This window comes from Cimex lectularius, unplaced genomic scaffold (assembly GCF_000648675.2).
Source record: "Cimex lectularius strain Harlan isolate CLEC.00 unplaced genomic scaffold, Clec_2.1 scaffold36, whole genome shotgun sequence".
Classification (NCBI taxonomy): Eukaryota; Metazoa; Arthropoda; class Insecta; order Hemiptera; family Cimicidae; genus Cimex; species Cimex lectularius.
Window position 1 is genome coordinate 2,332,181 of NW_019392648.1, and position 20,514 is coordinate 2,352,694.

Genomic DNA, 20,514 nt, shown 5'->3' on the forward strand with positions numbered 1-20,514 from the left:
CAGCGAGAGGGCTCGTGTGTCGTGAATAAAAACGGCGCAAGAGGAACATAAAAAATAGTAAAGCCACCAGAGGCGAGGGTTCGAACATGTGTTTGGGCAGGTGTTGGCTTTGCTTAGCTGGCTACCGGCCGTGCTTTCGAACAGGGGGCCGCCCTGTGTACCCTAGGGTCTTGAAAACCGGCCAAAATTTCACTTCGGATCATCAAAAAGGATCACCTTACGCCTTGTTTAAACAAGGGAGCCTTAATTAAAATCTGCGACGATTCCTGATTCAGTTTTTAATAATCTATTGACGTCAACGGAGATTTGAGTTGGGAGCGAGGCTGTTTGACCATAGATGGCCAATTTTTACCCAACAGGCATTGAAACAAAGGTGTAGCGAATTATTCATCCCATCCATCAAAAATTGAGGTATTTAAATCATAACCCTAATTGAACCTTCTTTATCAAGAACGTTTTCTGCATCCTCATGCAAATAGCAAACTATGACTATGCTGGCTAATTTAAACAAACATGATTTATCGAAAGAAATATAAATAGATTTAACAAATCATACGTGTTTGTTTGTACTAAGCGTATACTATACTATTGTAAGCAATCCAGAACAAAAAATAATAAAACGCGTTACCTTACTCGACGTAGAAACCGATAAGCTTTAAGACCCCATAAACTAATCAACTAATTATTTCTGATTAATCTGATCTTCCCAGTAATTACGACCGAGCTAAAGCGTTAATCGAAAATAACAGCTATGACACTCGAGAGATAGCGGGGATACTCGCCTATCAAAGGCAAGTGCCCCCATTAACAGAAACTTTGGTATGTCAGCCCTTTTCGATACTTAGCTGTTCCTTACTCGTTACTACAGAAATTTAATGATATTATTTAAAAATGATGCGTATTTTTTAACAAACGAATGATAAAAATCAGGCATCGATCATGAAAAAAGCATATCGAAGCATTCATTAACTATTAACACCCGGTATGAATTTATTGGGAATAATGGAAAACCGTTATTGCAGAGAAATTTACAATTCAAATACCGTTTCCAGATGGACAGACTAAATGCAGCAGTCGAGTAAAATCGCCTATACTTGTCAACAGAAATAGTCTTGATATTCCGTTAGTGACGCTGCACAAATTGTTCCACTTGAAGTGAAACGTGCCGCCTCAAACACCATGTTCGCAAAGTGGATGCTAATTAAAGAAACAGTAAGGTGAAAAATAATAAACTGCAGGATTTCGAAATTTTTGTTCGTAAATATAATTAAATCAAATGGAATGAGTAATGTAAAAGTGCACGGCAATGACTGTCTACACACCGCTTTTGGTGTCTGTGGGTACTGGATATTCCATTATGTCTTACACCAACGTTCACGTTAATAGATACATTCGCTCAGAGTAGAAATACTATTTTAACCAAGGCATGAAGAGCGACCATATACGTTTATCTGCTTTCGGTGCCTATGTGTCAACCTTGTGTGGCATATGTGGAGAAGTCTATGTGATTCATTCTTAGTTACTCGATCGATAATATCGACACATGAATGTTTGACCATCAATATACAACCGATCGAATTTTAACCATCGATGTACATTTGATCGATAACTTACAACGATTTCTAGCTGCTTACATTCTATGTTCGAACATCGATTCAAACTGATCGATATTATCAGTATATTATGGTTATTAATATCGATACAAGGCAATATTTAACCATCGTTGTCAAATTGATCGATAATACCGTTACATCGATTTCCTGCTGTGAACATTCGATCTTCGACCATCGATGACACACTGATCGATTTATCGATACATCCCTATTTAGCTAACATGTAAACCTAACCGATAATACCGACGATTAGATGTTTGACCATAGTGTCAAACTGAATAAGCCGTTACATCGATTTCCTGCTGTGAACATTTGATCTTCGACCATCGATGTGTCACACTGATCGATATTATCGACACATCTATATTTAGCTACCAATGTAAAACAGTTCGATAATACCGAACTTAGATATTTGGTCATCATGTCATATTGATCAATAATTCCTTTACATCGATTTCCTGCTGTGGACATTCAATTTTCGACCATCGATGACACACTGATCGATTTATCGACACATCGATATTTAGCTAATATGTAAAACTGATCGATAATAACAATGCTTAGATATTTGACCATCGATGTCGCGCCGATCGATATTATCAACTCAATATATTTAACCATAGATGTCGCGCTGATCGATACTATATGTAATATTTAGTACATTTAAATATCGATGTCAAACTGATTAATAATAGTCAGTCAATTTCCTGCTGTTCAAATTCGATCTCGACCTTATACTCGTGAAATTCGGTGGCTAATATTGACCACATGGATGGTAAAATGTTTAATTAATATCCATGTTGATATTAACATCGTTGGTGGATGTCATCGACGCTAAAACGATAACGTTTACGTAGGGACGTAGATGAAATATGGCAGGAAGTTAACAATAAAACTCAACTTCAATAAAGTTCCCATGATCTAAAAGTATTAAATGTTATTTTAACCTAATTTTTACCATAACTACCTAAATAAATCTTGATCTAAGGGTAATAAAAAATGGTATAGTACAAATACACCTCCTAATCAAGAGTATATAAATACTTAATGAATTGAAAGTATTGACTGGAATAGATTTTTGTTGTTTTTCTAATATTTGAAATAAAACATACTGTTACACCTGAACCTATCTCGCATTCCACAGAGTTCATATCACTGAATAAGTAAGTGACCTTACTTTACACTCGATAGTTTATCAAGAGGCAGCTCTCATTTCCTGTCCTGTTTATTTATGCATCCTGTTCTTTACCAGAACGGGGGAGTGCGTTTGTCGTGCCGTGTCGATGGCTCTTTCACGTCTCGTGTTCCAGTTCCTATTTTAATTCTACTGATTTACTCAAGTCGGAGGTTGCTTTCCCCCCCTATCTTCTGTACTTTTAATAAACCCTAGCTATAAAGAAATCTCGAGAGACGGGAAAGGAAGAGAAGCCGGTTAAAAGGTCCTTTCCAGAACAATCTTCCCCCGGATGGAATTATGATCAACAAGATTGGACCTACAAATCAATTAAGGGGTAACAAGATGTCTCCTTTCTGTAAAAACCAAACATGAAACCATCATAAAAAAATATCACACCAAATCTGCGTTACTACAAACAATTTTTGTAATAAATGTTTATTATGAATAGATTTGCCTTCAAGCCTTTATCAACTCTGGCTTCTGAAACAGATAACAAAAACGAGACAATTGAAAACATGTTTCGTTGATTCCAGATAACGATATAAATTAATCACAAAACCGCTACATATAAAACCTCAAGGACAGACTCGTGTGCCAAATGAATTTAAATTGAAAAAACATCTAATAGTAGAAGTGTTATTATACTTTGACATGTACAACAGTTTTGTAGGTTATAAACTTGTAGTTTGGTCGTATCCAATCAAGACTGACCAATCAAGATATGACTGATTAGACCAGCCTATCATCAACCTCAACAAGAAATGTCATAAAACATTAAGTTGTAACAGTAACGGCAGAGGAAGTCTTTTTTTCATCCTGACCTGCGTGCTTTGTCGTTTCAGCGATTTGCCATCTTCAGTAGGTGCTACGGTTATAAAGAGAATATTCTCAGCATCATTGTCATGGAAGGCGCTTTGCCTCGCCCTGTTGAATCCCAGACCAGTAACACAATATGGCGAAACACATCAAAACGTGTGAATGATTAAATCAGCCTATCGATCAAACCTCAACAAGAAACATCATAAAAACATTAAGTTGTAACAGTTACGTGAGTGTAGCTGAGGAAAAGCCTTTTTTCGATCATTCTGACCTCATTTTCCCTGTCCTAGCTTATAAGACTCGTTACTGCATCATTAGGGGTTGGTCGGGATATAAGCAGGGAGAGGCAAATCGCCTACTCCTTTTATTTATCACTTTTACTCGGGTCAAATGTAATTTGGTGTACTGTGCCTTCTTGCCCTTTATGAATGTTGGTATATCATTATTTTTATTGGAATCGTTGGCATCGATTGCACAAACATAATCATTAATAATATAAAATACAGTATACTTAAATACCCCTTCCTTAATAACGAATTAACATTAATGAAATATAACTAACAGTATGTTGTCTATTTTTTTAATATTTAAGAATTCAATTATTTGATTAAAAATAAATTTGTACGTGGCAATTTAACAATATACATTCAATATTAATTATTTATAACTTTCTCTGAGGGATTTTTTTTTTCAAATTATGAACAGTCGGATTGCCTGTTCATATAAAAATCAACGTTTTCTTTTTCCCCGACAGTTTTAAAAAGCACCAACCCATGAAGTGTGATGGGGTTTACATCTTATCGATTTTCCCTGGGTGCCCAATAGTTACTGTCGTAATTGACAGCCAGGTGGTGCTGGAAATGAGGCGGCATCTAATTCCGACGGGGTTTTACACTCGTTATTTACAGCGTTTTAATTCGAGAAAAAAAATGAGGAAAGTTGTTTTCTTTTTACATAACAGAATAAAGACATTATCCTAATTAAAAGTTGCCCCTGTCGAATTAATATCTCGCCCGTTCCACCCCCTGTCGTTTTATAAAGTTTAAAACACTGTCATCGGGCTAATTAAAACAAATACAAAGACAGACAACTGCACACTTGTTCAAACTGTTGGCATTGTCTTTTCACCAGGGGAGCGGGATATTAAAAAGCCCAGGGCCATCCGCCTCTGTGAATATTCATCGAGTTTGAACCTTTGGATGTAAATTTACAATTTCAATAAAGCAGACCTAGAGGTCATAGTGGCTGATGAATTTTGCAACGCGGCCGAATCAGTCCGTCATTCGATTGTAATAATTCAAAATCAATTTATGAACTGAAAAACAACATTCCTGCTGTCTAAAATGAAGCAAGATACATTTATTAATATCATTTTACGTACGAATACCAAGAAAAAATCTAGTTTATTTCATAAATTCTTATAAGGACTAAAACGTTTTGAATTCAACAAAATCCACATGCACAAAGCAGAAGAAAAAAAGGAAAAACAAAAGCGTCCTGAATTGGGCTTTTTTATTAATTCTTTTCATACAGCAAGCATTAAAAATTATTGAATTTTATCGGTAAATAGAAGAACAAAAAGAAACAGAGAATTATTCATTAAAACTATTTTATGGCAGTATTTCAGTATAATGAGATTTGACCACCTTGCTGGTCAGGGATATAAGCAGGGGGGAGCGTAGTGACCGAGTGGTTAGAGCGTCCGACGTGTCACGCTAGCCATCCCTGGTGTTTTAATTGACAATTGCATGAACATATATTGAAAAGTTGTTTGACCCCTTGCCCACGAGACCCAACAGGCAGTTGAACGTTAAGCTCTTCTGTAAGAAAGGAATTACTTGTTAACACTGTGCAAAACGTGGAAAATGAAACTGAACGGGACAAATGTACACAAATTACGTTGACGCTAGAGCCTTACTCACGTCTATTCGTTAACAATTAAGAACTACGGACTTCTCCACAAGTAAAATATTTGGCTATAGTTTGACAGTAGAATGACATGGAATCATCACACAAGATTCAAACGACAAAAACTGAATAGACGATTTGGACAACTACAAAAGCATATAGGACCAAAAGCAGAATGACGGTAACTGTGGTGCAATCTAACATAATCACAAGTATTCAGAATAATTTTCCAAACTCCTTTCTACGTCTCGAACCTCACTATCTACAATGACATTCGTCAAAAAATCCGCCATCAAGTTTCACTACAATCTTTCTACCCAACCTAACCCTACTGCTCAAGCCCTCTCCACTTCTTTCTATCACAAGAACCCTCCATGTCGCTTTAAACGACGATGGCCCCGACACCTCCTCGCCTGAACTCGATAACAAACTAAGTGCCAGAATTGGTCCTCCGGGTGCCGAAGTGTTAGTGCTTTGCGCATAACATTAAGAACAATTTGTAACGTGTATAAATTCATGTACAGGATAAACTCTTTATACAATCGAGATTTGTATTTTCCTCGACTGTATAAACCCTGACCAATCACCGATGATGGCTAGAAGCGCAACCACGCAAGACACATGAGTATTTGGCCTAAATTTAATTTCTAAAACGGCCTTTAATTAACATGTTCAACCTAATCACTAATAAATCAATAAAACTTTAAAGCTGTCCAAAATTGTGAATGAAAACGATTTCATAGATCGACAAGAACAAATTAAACGATAAGCATTGTTCTTATTTTTTATTAATTCTTGTAAAACAGTGGGGGGAATTATTAAACATGTAAATGTCTTTTAATCTGCAAATGCGAGAAAAATATATAAAGAGTTGTTTATAAAGCAATATTGTTGTTATATGAATTCATTAATAATTTTTTATTTATTTTTTTTATTTATTTTTTATTATTTTTTTTTTAATAATAAAGTTACAAATCGATTTTATAACAGTATTTTAATATTGTGTAACACTTTGAGGTCCGATTCCTTATCTCGCTGGTTGGTCTGGGATATAAACAGGGCGGGACGAGGTGAATGTTTCCATTGTTAAGAATTTCTGGCCTGCTTATTTCCCTGATCCGCCACTGAAGATAGGAGAAACACGGGATTTGATCGAACTACTCCATTTTATTATTTATATAACTATATTAAACTTTGTAACTATAATACTTATACTTGTAAATACATTCAATTTTTGTAAACGTCTTTAAATAAATAAGTCCGATATTTACTAAGGAACTATGAAATTGGTTTAATTTGTTCTTAATTTTTAGATAAAGAAGGACGCACACTTATATCAATTTAAAGGATTGTTATATTAAGGAAAAAACAGACGCTTTTGAAACCCCTGGTCATAAGTAAATTATTATTTCTCCCATAAAGCATAAAAACAATAACAAAGAGGGGAAGAGAAACTTCTGCCAAGGAGACAGATGATGGATATTATAAGAAAATAAGATGAAACATTGTCAATAATTTTGTTTATAATTATTTATATGGCTGTAAATAATATGTATTTCACCTACCTGGTTGTAAGTTACCCCGAGGTTTTGCACCGAGGATAGCAAGGTTCACGTTTGCTTTCCTACCGTCGATAATCGGGTTTGGGTCTTTACACGCCCTCTCTGCTGCAGGCCGATCGCCCATTATTACCTGGAAAAAAATCATAATTATTAAAAATTTGATAAGTTAAAAGTATTAATACATAGATTATAATCTTTTTTTTTAAACGACAGAAAACGGACAAAAATCACCGATAAATTCTCACAAACTAACAAGGCATCCCAGTACCGAACTACTAAAAAAATCATAAATCACTATCATTTGTTCAATTTATACCGTTAACCTTTCATTTATGTTAGACTTTTCAAGTCACAAGTAAACTTTGGCAGCCGATTTGATGAATAATACAGAATAATCGAACGAAATGGAACGGCAAAACCGGCTATTCCCATCTAAAAAAGAAAAAACAAGGGCGCAACATTAATAAATGTTTAACGTTGATTTTCCAGTGTTCAAGCTCAATCTAATCCCAGGTTTATTTATATGTACATTTGGTCAACAATAGATTATAATTTTAACAATTTAGTAACTTAAATGATGAACTAAATGGTAAGCTTGTGTAGAGAACAGTAGTTATTATATAAATAAACCGACCGCATCTCACGATTTCGGAATAATTATGTAAATAAAGAAATATATTATAGTTTCAGACCCATTATGAACACATTACATAGGTAATATATGACTAAACTTATGTTTTTTATTATACCGATTTTCTCTTGGTAACATATAGATAATTATTTAGGTTATATTTTTGGTTAACATAAGTGATAACAATACATTTTTCATCCTTTTAATATTTGTATCTTATATGTACTGTGTAGTATATAAGTTATGAGAATTATTATATCAAGTCTAGAGAAGGCTTTCCGTTAACAATCATGTTATGTATACGATTTTTTATCTTATTCCCATTTTTAAAATCATTTTTAAAAAAACAGCAATTTCTTAGCGACAGCTGCATTAACGATTTCAGCATATCTTACATATATGTACTTGTTATAATGAGATATTTTAATATTAGTTTTCATAGAAATTTTAGAGCTATTCCACCCCCAGTTCTGTATTTCTTGTTCAATCTGCTTAAGATGCCCACTCAGTCTCCTGTTAAGAATCCTATCAGGATCGAATTTTTTTCTTGCTTCCTTTGATGCATTATGCTATTCTTTCCTTTCGAAATTTACTACAAGGTTCTTGGTTTGTTTATGGCCAATGAGTGAATTCCACTGTTGCCTCATTTTCATTTTGTCTTTTTGTCTAAGGTTGATTTATCTTATGCAACAGAAGAGCTCAGATCCTATCAGATGTATGGCAGCCCCCTTTCCTTGCAAGGGGTTCCGTTCTCTCGCCCTCTACTCCTACATGTCCTGAGACCCAGCAGAGGGTGACTTTATTTTGCATACCGTCACGAATTAATAATTAATTACTTGTAACTAATTTACTCATTTCAAAACAAGACCTTTGATAAAAAGACCTTTGTAGCTTAACTTTTGAACAATTTCCGGAGAAAAATGCTTTATTTTACTATATTTTTTATACGATTAATAAAATAATAAAGAACACTTTTAATTAACTATAAACTTAAAGAAATGTAGTAAGATTAGAAATGCGATATGAATCAATTACAAATGGTCATTTTATTGCATGTTTGCATAATCCCAATCACATTTTTGCAAATAAATACATTCGCGCTAATAAGTACATTCTTCCAGCAACTCATTCACTCTAATCACACAACCCAGACTCAAACTGGGATCAATCATCAAATCATCTCTACACCTAACGTCTGTTCCTAGATTTTGTTATATATTTTAATGTGTTTTATGTTACTTTTTCTACTGTATCTGCTTTTCACCCACTGTCTAAAATAATACATTTGGTACATATTTTTGTTTCAGTAAGAAATCAACGAAGGACATTATATTATTATATGTTGGACAACTGTACATTACAAGGTTCTCCGCCACACAGTAAATATCCATGTGTTAGGCGAGTGTGGCCTATTCTCAACTGCATTAGTACCACTTTCTCCCTTCGTTCATTTCTCAATGATGTGAACCAAACCCGCACCGTGGTTCTTATTGTCTTCACTTTATTATTCGACACTGATGCAAATGTTGATGTATAACTTTTCTTATTTTCTGTATAAAATCTTCTGTCATACAGCATGTTAGTCACATACGTATTACCGCTTTTTGTGTTCTATAATTCCCAAATGACCTGATTTATAAATGTAACCTTCTGCCTTGAGGTTGGTCAAAATCTTGTATGTTTCTTGGACGAAGTAGATGTAATCCAAGAAGCGGTGGCTTGTAGTTGATGTTTATACAGAGGAAGTATCATCAGTACATAATCAGAAATTGAACCAAAATGTGTTTTGTTGGTAGTATAGTTTTTCAATTCTTGAGTACTGTAGCTTTCTGGTTTATTGTACTTTTCCTTCCTTAGTTCAGTTCAACTGACTCGACCCTTCTTTTAAGAATTGCAAGGTCTCCATTGAGTAGTTCCTTCGCATTCTGATTCAGTTTCTTCATCCTCATTGCATACCCTAGAAATGGGGTCATCATTGAATATACTTAAGGGCACATTAGTGACTGGTGTTTTCTTAGATGACAAAGCTATTATAGCACCTATCACTCCCCTGAGTTTTACGCTGTTTTAATACAATATGTATTTGCGAATTTGGGTTCTTTAATCATGAGTATACTGTGCCTGGCACCTCTGAAGTTTGCCCACTTCTTCTTTTGTTTTTTGTAGAATTCCTATGACACTGTCATACTGCCTTTCGAGCAACAGCCAGGGAAAAGAATACTTCTGTTTTAATCTAAAGTCGATATTTTTTTAGGAATTTGTACAGTTGCATTATTTTAAAGCTATTGAATTGTAAAGGACAAATAGAAAATTCAAGCCACTGACGTTCAAATTGTCTTTGGATCCATTCAATTGACACATTTAATGCCGGAAAACAATACAGGTGTCATTTCACTCATCAATATTCCAATTTATTCAATATTTCCGTTAAAGCAAGGGAAAATCGGTCATGAAGGCTGTCAACAAGGCGAACTGTACTGTTAATATTAATAAAATTTAAATTTTTAATTTGTACATTTCAATATGTTGCATTCTAAGTCAATGTAACTATAGTTTTGTACAAAAATTAACTTCTTAAGATGTTTTTATGTAATTTATCCTATACATTCGTATTAATGAGGAATTTTTGATAAAGAAACAAACAACTTAAGGATATTTTTTATTGATGAACTAACTCAACTACTTATGTTACCATTATAAAACATCGACGCTTAGCACAAAAAAATCAATCTTGTGTTACCAAATCAAACAGTAAAACAATAAATTCACATTGAGACACGGTTCACAACACCATAGCCCGACGGTGATAACTCGGATGATTTGTTACAAGGATAATTCGACCGAGAAGAGGACCGATAAGATGTGGGACAGAACGATAAGTAGCAAGTTGATAAATAGAGGTGAGATAAACATTACAGACCAAAGGATGTGTTAGAGGGGAGTGAACTATGCTCCCTCTAATGAAGAGCATAGTCCCCTTCAGCAGTCTAAGTGCCTGGCAAACTGTTCTCCCTTCAAATAGATCAATTCCTTGTTATTGTTTACAATACAAGAAAGGCAAAAACCTTATGTACTACGGGTTAAAAGTGAAAAAAGATTATACACTTTAGTGAAAATGTAATAATTGTATAATCCTCCTTTTTCACAAATTGCCAAGATAATTGCTTATCAAATTTTAAAAAAAAGTTCTGGCTCAAAACCCCTGATTCTATCACTATTTTTATTTAAAACTTAATTAATAGGATTTTATTTAGATTTGTTCAAAGATGCCTTCGAGCTTTTTTTAAAGGCGGACCGTGTGTTTGTTCCAAAGTTATTTTAGCAAGAATGTTTATTTGCCTTTAGTTTTGGCAAAGATGGCCCGGTTAATGAACCAGAGGTCGACAGTCATTAAAATTTAAGTTGGAAAAATATTCTAAACATTTATTGTCAATTTTTTTATTGCATTAACATGTTTAGGCCTTACACATGTAAACATAAATCATGTAGTCTAGCAAATAACCATCAAATAATCAGATAAAGAGAAATATTAGATCGATTCCGTTTTGGTGAGTTTGTTCATGGTCCCCATTTGAAATTGGCATAAATGGAAGGTTGTTTTTCTTTGCCATTCGTAAGTCCCTGACCACCTGAAAAGTCACCGACAGGCCGAAGTGGAAAAGATGGCGGATCAAAATGGTCGGAAAGACCAAAAAGTTGGTCCAACACACCCCAAACCCCAGGAGAAACGCTATACAATCTCATGCTCAATGAATACGTTACAATTTTATAATTTTATCTTCAAATTTATCCAAAAATAAAAACGACCTTTTTGAGAGCATTTTATTGCAAAAAAAAGTTTTTGGTAACCTATTTATTTATCTGACTGTCTTTCTTCCCTACCCTACTCACTCTCTCACTCACCCACCCACTCATTCTATTACTCTCTCTCACACACACTCTCTCTCTCTCTCTCTCTCTCTCTCTCTCTCTGTCTCTCTCTTTCTCTTTCTCTCTGTCTCTCTGTATCTCTCTCTTTCTCTCTCTGTATGTATCTCTCTCTGTATTTCTCTCTCTTTCTCTCTCTCTCTCTCTCTCTCTCTCCCTCTTTCTTTCTATCTATCTCTGTCTTTCTATCCTCTTTCTCTTTCTCTATCACTCACTCAGCTATCCTTTTCTATATGACAGACCCACCCTCTCTCTTTCTTACTGCCTGTCAGGTCTCTCCGCTCGCGCGTCTAATTATGCGCATCTGTTCCTATGCCACTATCTATCCCCACATCTAAAAAATTAAAAAATTGTTATCATTCACGTTTTGAAAAATCATCTCGAGCACAATGTTGTTATTGAGCCACATTTTGAAAGGCTATTTGTTATGCGTATTTTCCTTTTCGTTAACCTCATTTTGTAACAAGTATTTTAGGAAGATGGATTTCTGTTTAAAAAATTTCCACGGCAATATTAACGGTGTGGTGGAGGAAAATTGGACAGGACATCCGTCTCTAATCCCCATTATTTACGAACTGTAAGCAGACTTCAGCTGATTGGGTCGTTAGCCGAAAAGCGAGGCTGGACGGACCAGAGGCTATCATTTTTGTTCAAACCGGAGTCGTTTCATCAATTTTCATGCGTAGGGTGTTTTTCCGTCTTAAACGCCCGGAACGTGGTTCACGTGGGGGGAGTGGGTTTTGCGCTTAGAAGCCTCCGAAGCCCTTCTACTGTCGGACAGTTACAAAACCTAAGCTTTGAAAAAGACGACGAAAATAGAACCCGGGTTTAAAAACCCCCGGAGTCGGTTCTCTCGGTTGGGAGAATCGGATAGATAGCTGAGGGCTAGGGCCTCAGGGGAGGGGTGGTTTAATTTTATCCGAAGGGGGATCCAGGATCGAGGCAGCTGTTCCATTGTTTGGCTCTCCCTCTTTTGTACGCCCCGTGTGCTTTAAACTCACGCAGTTCTGTTTCTAACTAGATATTAGCTAACCCCGCCGGCGGCGTGAAACAGCGGCAAATTTAGTATCCCTTCCTGCCTATGATTAAGACAATAATAAATTAAACGGGATTCACGAATGTTTCTGATAGGCCGGCATAATTAACCGTTGTGATTTCCTGTGGAACAATACCACTTTTCTTCAAATTGATTGGATTGCGGTTACGCGTTCTACTAACGAAGTGGACTCAAGCCGATGTCGACATTGTTCACATTCACCGAATGGAGTAACAACTCGAGCGTGACATTCCACCCCGTGCATAGCAACTGCTCTTGGGACACACTTAAAGCACGTTGACCAAAGCTATCATTTTCTTATGAATAACTAGTCATTTCCATATGTACAAAAAAACCTAACGAATAAGGAACCTAAAAAAATCCACCAAAAATCTTTTTTTTTTTTTTTATTTACAAAATTGATCTGTATTGTACTGCTTCATTGGGTTATAACGTTGTTTCAACCGCCCAATTTTAACAACTCCCTCCAGTCAGTATCTAACTGACGAAATGTCATCACTAAGCTTCATTGAGTTAAAAGCATGATTAATTAACATAATTTAACTCAACAGTAATAAAAACAACTTGAAACAAAAAAAGCAACTGTTTTGTAAGTATAGTCGACGATCAATACGTGCTCTCTCTGACAGACAAACAAATTCGTGTACCATTCTTCTTCAAATTCTTCCATTTCTCTCGTTCTCTACATCATACATTCACTCCTGCACTCTAACTCTCACCCAAACACTATATTTCTCTAACTCTCTCACTCTTTGCCTCGTTTTCTAGCTTTGTCATTAACTCTTATTCATCATTTACTTTTGTACATTTTTTTCTTCTTGTCATATACTCCCCTCTCGTTTTCTTCATCACATAATTTCATTTCAACCGTCATACATAATTTCTCCTCTATTCTCTCTTCCCTCTCATGCTGCTGTTGAAACTGCCACAAATCCTACTATTTTGAAAAAGGAATTGGTAATACCTATCGTAAAAAAGAAATCTCCACATTACCTAATAATATGGACAAAATTATTTATAATATCATTTAGCAGTTATATTAGTAATTATTAATTATTAATTAATAATTATTAGTAATTATTCCTACAATAATGAATTTCAATCAGGTTTGAAAAAAATTCACAGGACACAAACAACTCTAGATCATCTGACTATATTAGAAAAAAGAATGGTTATAGTCTAATGACTGCTACAGATTTAAACCTGCTTTTAATTATTAACAAATTAGTATTAGCCATTTTGAAATCTTTCAATTTTTCAATGTGTACAAAGATGTTAAAGATGTGATGTCTAGTTGGACAACTATCAATCAAGGAGTTTCGCAAGGAACCTCATTGTCTTTTATACTGTTTATTCTATATGTAAGCAATATATGTAGTGTTATTAAATATTGTCATCGTAGAATGTTTACAGACGATCTTAACTTATTTGTTGGATCATCTTTAACAGACCTGAACCAAACTATAAATAATTTTATTAGGATTCGTGGTCCGCTTGACCAAATAAATTCTTTTCAATTAATTAAGGTTGTGGTTGAGATAAAAAGTCAGTGTCAGAAGCGTATTTAGCCGAAGGTTGTGGGTTCGAATCCCGCTTGTGACACTGATTTTTTTATCTCAACCAAAAACTATAGATAATGTTAATTCATACTTAATCAGTTTAAAGGTTTGGGCTGATGAGCATGGCTTGATAATAATTTTAAAAAATCTTCATGCATTATTTTAGATCATCCGCAATTAATTTATAAACTTCCGTTTATAAAAGCTGGCAACATTCTGTTAGAAAATCAACTGAGTTAAAAACAGTGGGAGTACTTATTGATAATAAACTATGACGGAAAGAACAAACACTGTTTGTTTCCAATAAAGTGTTCTCGTTAATACATGCGTTTAATAAAACAATAAAATGTAGCAATAAAAATCTAAAAACTCGTACAAACTCTAATAATCCCACATCTTAGATACAGTGCTCCTGTTATGTGTGATATAAATGAAGAAAATAAACGTAAGATTCAAAAATGATTAAATTCATGTCCTAGATATATATTAAGACTACATTATGATAGTTTGATTTACGACAAATAAAATAAGTTAAAAAACTAAAATATGACCAACTTCAAAAAATATCCATTATGACTATTCTTTTTAATACAGTATATTTTAAGCTGCCAAAATATATCAATACTACTTTTCAACACCATGTTAAATGTGTTACAACCAGCAGGAGTATAAATCATCACAATACCAAGATTTAATGCTGTAAAATATAAAAAGGCTTTTCATATAGCAAGTATGCATCTATATGATTTACCAGATGAAATTAAGAAAGCCTCCAATATTGAAGAAATGACAAAACTTTATGTAAAACTTCTAATAAAGAATGATTAATAATTATATTTATTATATCTGTATTTATTATATCAAGATAAGGATATTGTATTTATTATATCAAGATTTCAAACTATTATATTGTATGTTATTTTGAACAAATTTGTAAGTTCTTTTCAGGATTTGTTTCTTAATAGATTTATTACAGTTTAATGAGGTGATGAAAATTAAATGTTATATGTATGTAATCTATAATCTTGTTAGTAAATTTTGCACTTATATGATTTCTTCCTTTATTGATTTATTACGTTGAATGAATGAAAATTTGAATTTAGTTTTATTACTGTTCCACATTCAGCTTATTTTTTTAAAATTATTATTATATACATATATAACCCCGAAGCGCATGTATGTACGTTCAAATTGTAAAATTAAAATGTTCGTTTCTCGTTGAGTGTAAGAAAGGTCAAATTGACCTAACTCGGCGAGATTTGTAAAAATAAATCGCGTATAAAATCAATCAAATCAAACCAAATCTCTCTCACTTTCTCTCTCTCTCTCTTTCTCTCTCTCTCTCTCTCTTCATTTCTTCTCTCCTTACTCACACACTCTCCCTCTCTCTCTCTCTCTCTCTATCTATCCTTCGTCGTGTGGGGTTTTGAAGTTCAAAAATATTTCCAATTTTTTTTCTCTTTCAACATTATACAGATAAAAGTCCATCAGTTCGGGATTCAGCAGGAAACAAAAGTGGTCACTATGCTTTAAACAATTTGCACGAAGGCCAGTCAAATCTTTAGATGTTTCGCTCAGTTTAAACATGCTTCCCCGTTATCAAATTGTTTACATAAAGAACCAAGACAAACTATATAAACGGTACCGAGAATGTAATCTGTGCGTTGTAAATAAACCCAGAATGTATATTTATTTTTCGATAGTTGATCTTCTAATATTTAAAAGAAAATTGTATGTATGTTCTTGGAATTTGAGGGAACGAATATGTATGTGTTTTATTTAGGAAGTAGCTGATTATTAGTTTTTATTTTTTGTGTAAAAAAGGAGAGCTTCGTTGTATAGGAAACGTCATGGTTCGTCGTGAAACGTTTCTCCATTTGGACGTATCGGAAGGCCACTGTTTCATACATCGCGATGCGACAGCCGTCGAGGTGTTAAGAAACGATAAGAAACACTCAATCTCGGTTTGATTAGAGCTGTTACGTTTGTTGTAATCTGAAACCGATAACGGAGGGGGATCCCACATTATCATCGTGCGCGTTTATCTCTTTCACGACAGTCTGAATACACCGTCGGAACAATTCCAATTGCTGATTTCTATGCCGAAATGTTCCGATTCGAACGATGGCCAAACAGCTGTCCCAGATGGGAAGCCCACATCGTCATTTCCGCCTCAGCTGATCCTTCACTTCCTTTGGTTTTTAAAGGACTTCACCCCGGAATTGGCCCTTCACGTCGGTTAATACCTTTCTCCCAGGATAAGAGCCATTTAAGGGAAGAAAGGACGATTTCATTAAGCTCTAAACGTCAGTTCCTTTTCTTTTTTACCCCTAGGGGAAAAATACGAGTTTATTCTCTAGTAATCGCTGTTTTAAGATTGGTGCAATTCTATTTATGAGCAATTATTTTGCAAGAATCAAACCTGTGAATAATTAAAGATAATAGATAATAATGAGTGATTCAATAAATTTAATTCATTTCTAAGTGTATATAGTACATTTGTGTTTTCTTCGTCAAGTCCAACTGTACTATATGTTAAATGGAATAATGGATAGAATAAAAATTTTGGTTTGACCGTTTCCGATGATCCTGGACAACCTAAACACGCTATTTTTGGTCTGTCTGAAGCGTTTCCGCATTTGGACGGTTTCGATGGATTGTCAGGGCTATAAGCAGGAGGAGACAATATCTCGTCCCCCCCAATTTTCCTTGTGACAAATGCGAATAATGTACGTAAGTGTATAGCAATGTCTAGACTCTATCAAACAACAAGAGCTATTTCATTTTTATAATACCCTATCATTCAAGGTTTTCGCCGTTTTCAGTGGTTGGTCAGGCATATAAGCAGGGAAAATCAAGGCAATAACCCGTTTCATATATGCGCATTGTATTTGTGTCAAATGCAAATACGGAATAATCTTGTAGTGATTGTAGACGATCAAACTATAAGAATTAATTAATGGTGGTTTCCGATAATTTCGGCTAAAGTTTCAGTAGTTGATTAGGGATATAAATTAGGGATTAGGGATTGCCAATTTTTTTTAATTTACTTATGTCAAATGTTTATTTTACTTATGTCCCAAATATACATATCCTTCCACCCTTCCGATCTTCACTCGGCCATTCTCAAGATCCAAAAAGATCTAAACTCCATCAACGAATGGGCCCATAAAAATTCCCTAGTCCTCAATCCGTCCAAATCCACCGCCATAATTATCGGGTCCAGGCAACTCCTCAATTCCCTTCCCAGCATCACACCTCTCATGCTAAATAACCATTCCATACCCTTCTGCTCTTCGGTTAAAAACCTAGGAGTAGCCTTTGACCAAAATCTTTCCTGGCATTCTCACATTTCCCAAATTTCCCGCCATTCCATTGCCTCCCTCAGCCTGTTTCGTCGGTCCTGGCTTCTCTTACCTTTCTCCACCCGCAAACTCCTTGTATCTTCCCTTATACTTCCCTTCTTCGATTATAGCTGTTTGGCATACGGTGGTCTCTCGGAGGGGGAGAACGCGCGATTGAAGCGTATTATGAATTGTTGCGTAAGATTTGTGTACGGCACCCCACGGGGATCCCGGGTGTCGGGGTTGTATTCCCAACTTTCCTGGCTATTCCCCTCCTTCCGTGCACAGTATTTCCTAGGTTGCTTTCTTTTCCAGTCCATCCACACTCGTCGTCCTCCTTACATCATCCAATCCCTCCAATTCAACTCCTCACATCTCACTCGTAAGACCCGCTCATCCCCAATCGACCTTATCCTTCCGCAACATACAACCCATACCTTCGAAAGATCCTTTCTGATCCGAGCCCCTAAACTCTGGAACTCCCTTCCCCTTTCTATTCGTCACGCTGCCTCCTTTTCCTCCTTTAAATCCCACCTGTATAATCACCTCCTCTCCCTCCAAGCAGAGACCTCACGTTAATATTTGTTATTTTTGTTTAATATTCTCGTATTTTTTTCTTCTGTCCTGCCTTATAGGTATACATTGTGCCAAGATTTCTATCTTTTTTTTTAACTTTTAACTTCATAGAAGGAACTTCTTTTATTTATTTCATATAAATTATTCTTAGGGACCAGTCCCAGAATAAAGTTATTTTTCTTCTTCTTCTTCTTCTTCAAATGCGAACAATATGCATAAGTGTACTGCAATGATTGAAGTCGACCAAGCCACGAGAATTATTTAAATTTAGGCATTTCTGATCATTTTGGCTTATAACCTATTTCAATAGTTGGTCTGGGACATAAGCAGGGAGAAGCAAGAGCAAGGGATAATTCCATTTTTTCTTTTTACTTATGTCAAATGCAAACAATATGCATAAGTGTATTGCAATGACTTGAGACGACCAAGCCACGAGAATTATTTAAATTTAGCCACTTCTGATAATTTTGGCTTTTAGCCTATTTCAGTAGTTGGTCTGGGTTATAAGCAAGGAGAAGGACGCCTGATCCGTTCCATTTATGCGCATTGTGCCTGTGTCTAATTTGAACGATGTAAGAAGTCTAGTTCTGATTGTAGTCAATCAAGACACAAGAATCATTTACATTTGGCCGCTTGCAATATTTTTGCCATTTGGCAATTTTAGTGGTTGGGCAAAGATAAAGCAGTGAGAGGCAAGGCACTGGCCAGTTCCTGCAAATTGTACCAGGTAAAAATCCTTGTGACGATTGAAGACAATCAAGCCTCCAGAAATATTTAAACTTGGCCGTATCCGATAATTTTGACATCAGTGTTTGGTCTGAGTTATAAGCAGTGAGAGGTGAGGCATTGACTCGTTCCAGTTTTGAGAATTCTGCCTGTACCAAATGCACAAGATAAACAGAAGAATCTTGTCATGATTGTAGATGATCAAGCCACGAGAATTATTTAAATTCAGATAATTGGCTAGTTTCGGACGGTTAAGGTTATAAGCAGGGAGAGGCAAGGCATTTTCTCGTTCCATTTTTGTTAATTTTACTTGTGTGAAATGCGAACAATTTACATAATTATATTCCAATGAGTAGAGTCGATCAAACCCCAATAATTATTTAAATGTGGTCGTTTCCGATAATTTTGGCATTTGGCCAGTTGTAGTGGTTGGTCAGGGATATAAGCAGGGAGAAGAAAGGCACTGACTATTTCTACTCTGTTTATGTATAGAGAAGCGTTTTTAGTACTGTATAAAAAAAGTTACATTTCTTTATTGCGATGTTTGATACTTACTACGACTCTCTTAAGTTTTTGCTTATCAAACTTAGAACTATAGACCGAAGACAAAAAGCTCTTATCTTCAACACTGGCGCGAAGCGTTGTATTTTGATCACCAGGCCTGTGGATTTACACACTATTCTTTTCGACCAAACTTGTCAAAAATGAACAGGGAAGAATTTCATGTTATCGGATGCGATTTGGAAAAAAAGGGGGAAACAAGAAAGCGGATGTCCGCGGTCACGGCCTAATAGACTCATTCTACAGTTCAACATTCGTTAAACAATGATCCCGGCAAAAGTATATTACAAACTAGAGGACGGAATGGCATATCTAATCTGTTAAATGTTTTATTTCAATTTGCTATTAAAGTTTCTTTCAAAACTTCGTATTTGAAGACCGGCTTTATTTATTTACGTCGAGCGTGTTGAAAACAGCATTAATTTTTTTGACCCGAAGTCTGTGAATATTACGTAAATGTATGTTAATCCAAAATGACACTTAAAGTTAGATGGGCTGTTTGGCTGAATGATAACGACAACAACGGGCGGACAAGAGTGCATCATTTATGATCAAAATGCTGACAAAAGCTCGTCCTCTAGAACGGACTGGTAGGCGTTACAAGGATTTATATTTGCTTGAGTTGTATTTAAAGAGAGAAGAATGTACTGACATTACTAAAACTCTGTCTCTCAGAGGACATTTCTCAAGATGAAACACTTCGGTTTCAAAAGGGCGAAAAGTTGAGTTATTAAGAAATACACAAACAAGAACGCTTTGGGATCAACGTAATAAATACATTCAAGAGCCGTTTTATAATGCCACTTTCTAATTATAAACAAGTCCTGTGAAAAAGCGAAAAGGGGAGAAAAACTCATTATCTCGTCCTTGGTGAAAGGGCAGACCCTTAAACTCCTATCGTAACGAGAATCCCTTGGCCTCTGAAACGTTATCTGATCGGTTCTTCCAGTTATAGAAATAATAATTTTGTTAATCAGCCAGTTATCTCCTCTTGGGAGGATAACTTTAAGATGCAAGCACTACAAACATCATTTTACTTTTTCGTTTTTTTTTG

General features: G+C 35.3%; 1 protein-coding gene across 3 annotated transcripts in view; it reads right to left on the reverse strand.

Annotated features, from left to right (window-relative positions):
- Positions 1-20,514, reverse strand: part of LOC106668479 (RNA-binding protein 24-B-like) — an 85,157-nt gene that overhangs the window by 53,489 nt on the left and 11,154 nt on the right. For all 3 annotated transcript variants that reach the window (XM_014397286.2, XM_014397285.2, XM_014397282.2), the window contains exon 2: positions 7,083-7,209. In XM_014397286.2, coding sequence (XP_014252772.1) covers positions 7,083-7,209 — 127 coding nt within the window. The remainder of the gene's footprint in view (positions 1-7,082; positions 7,210-20,514) is intronic.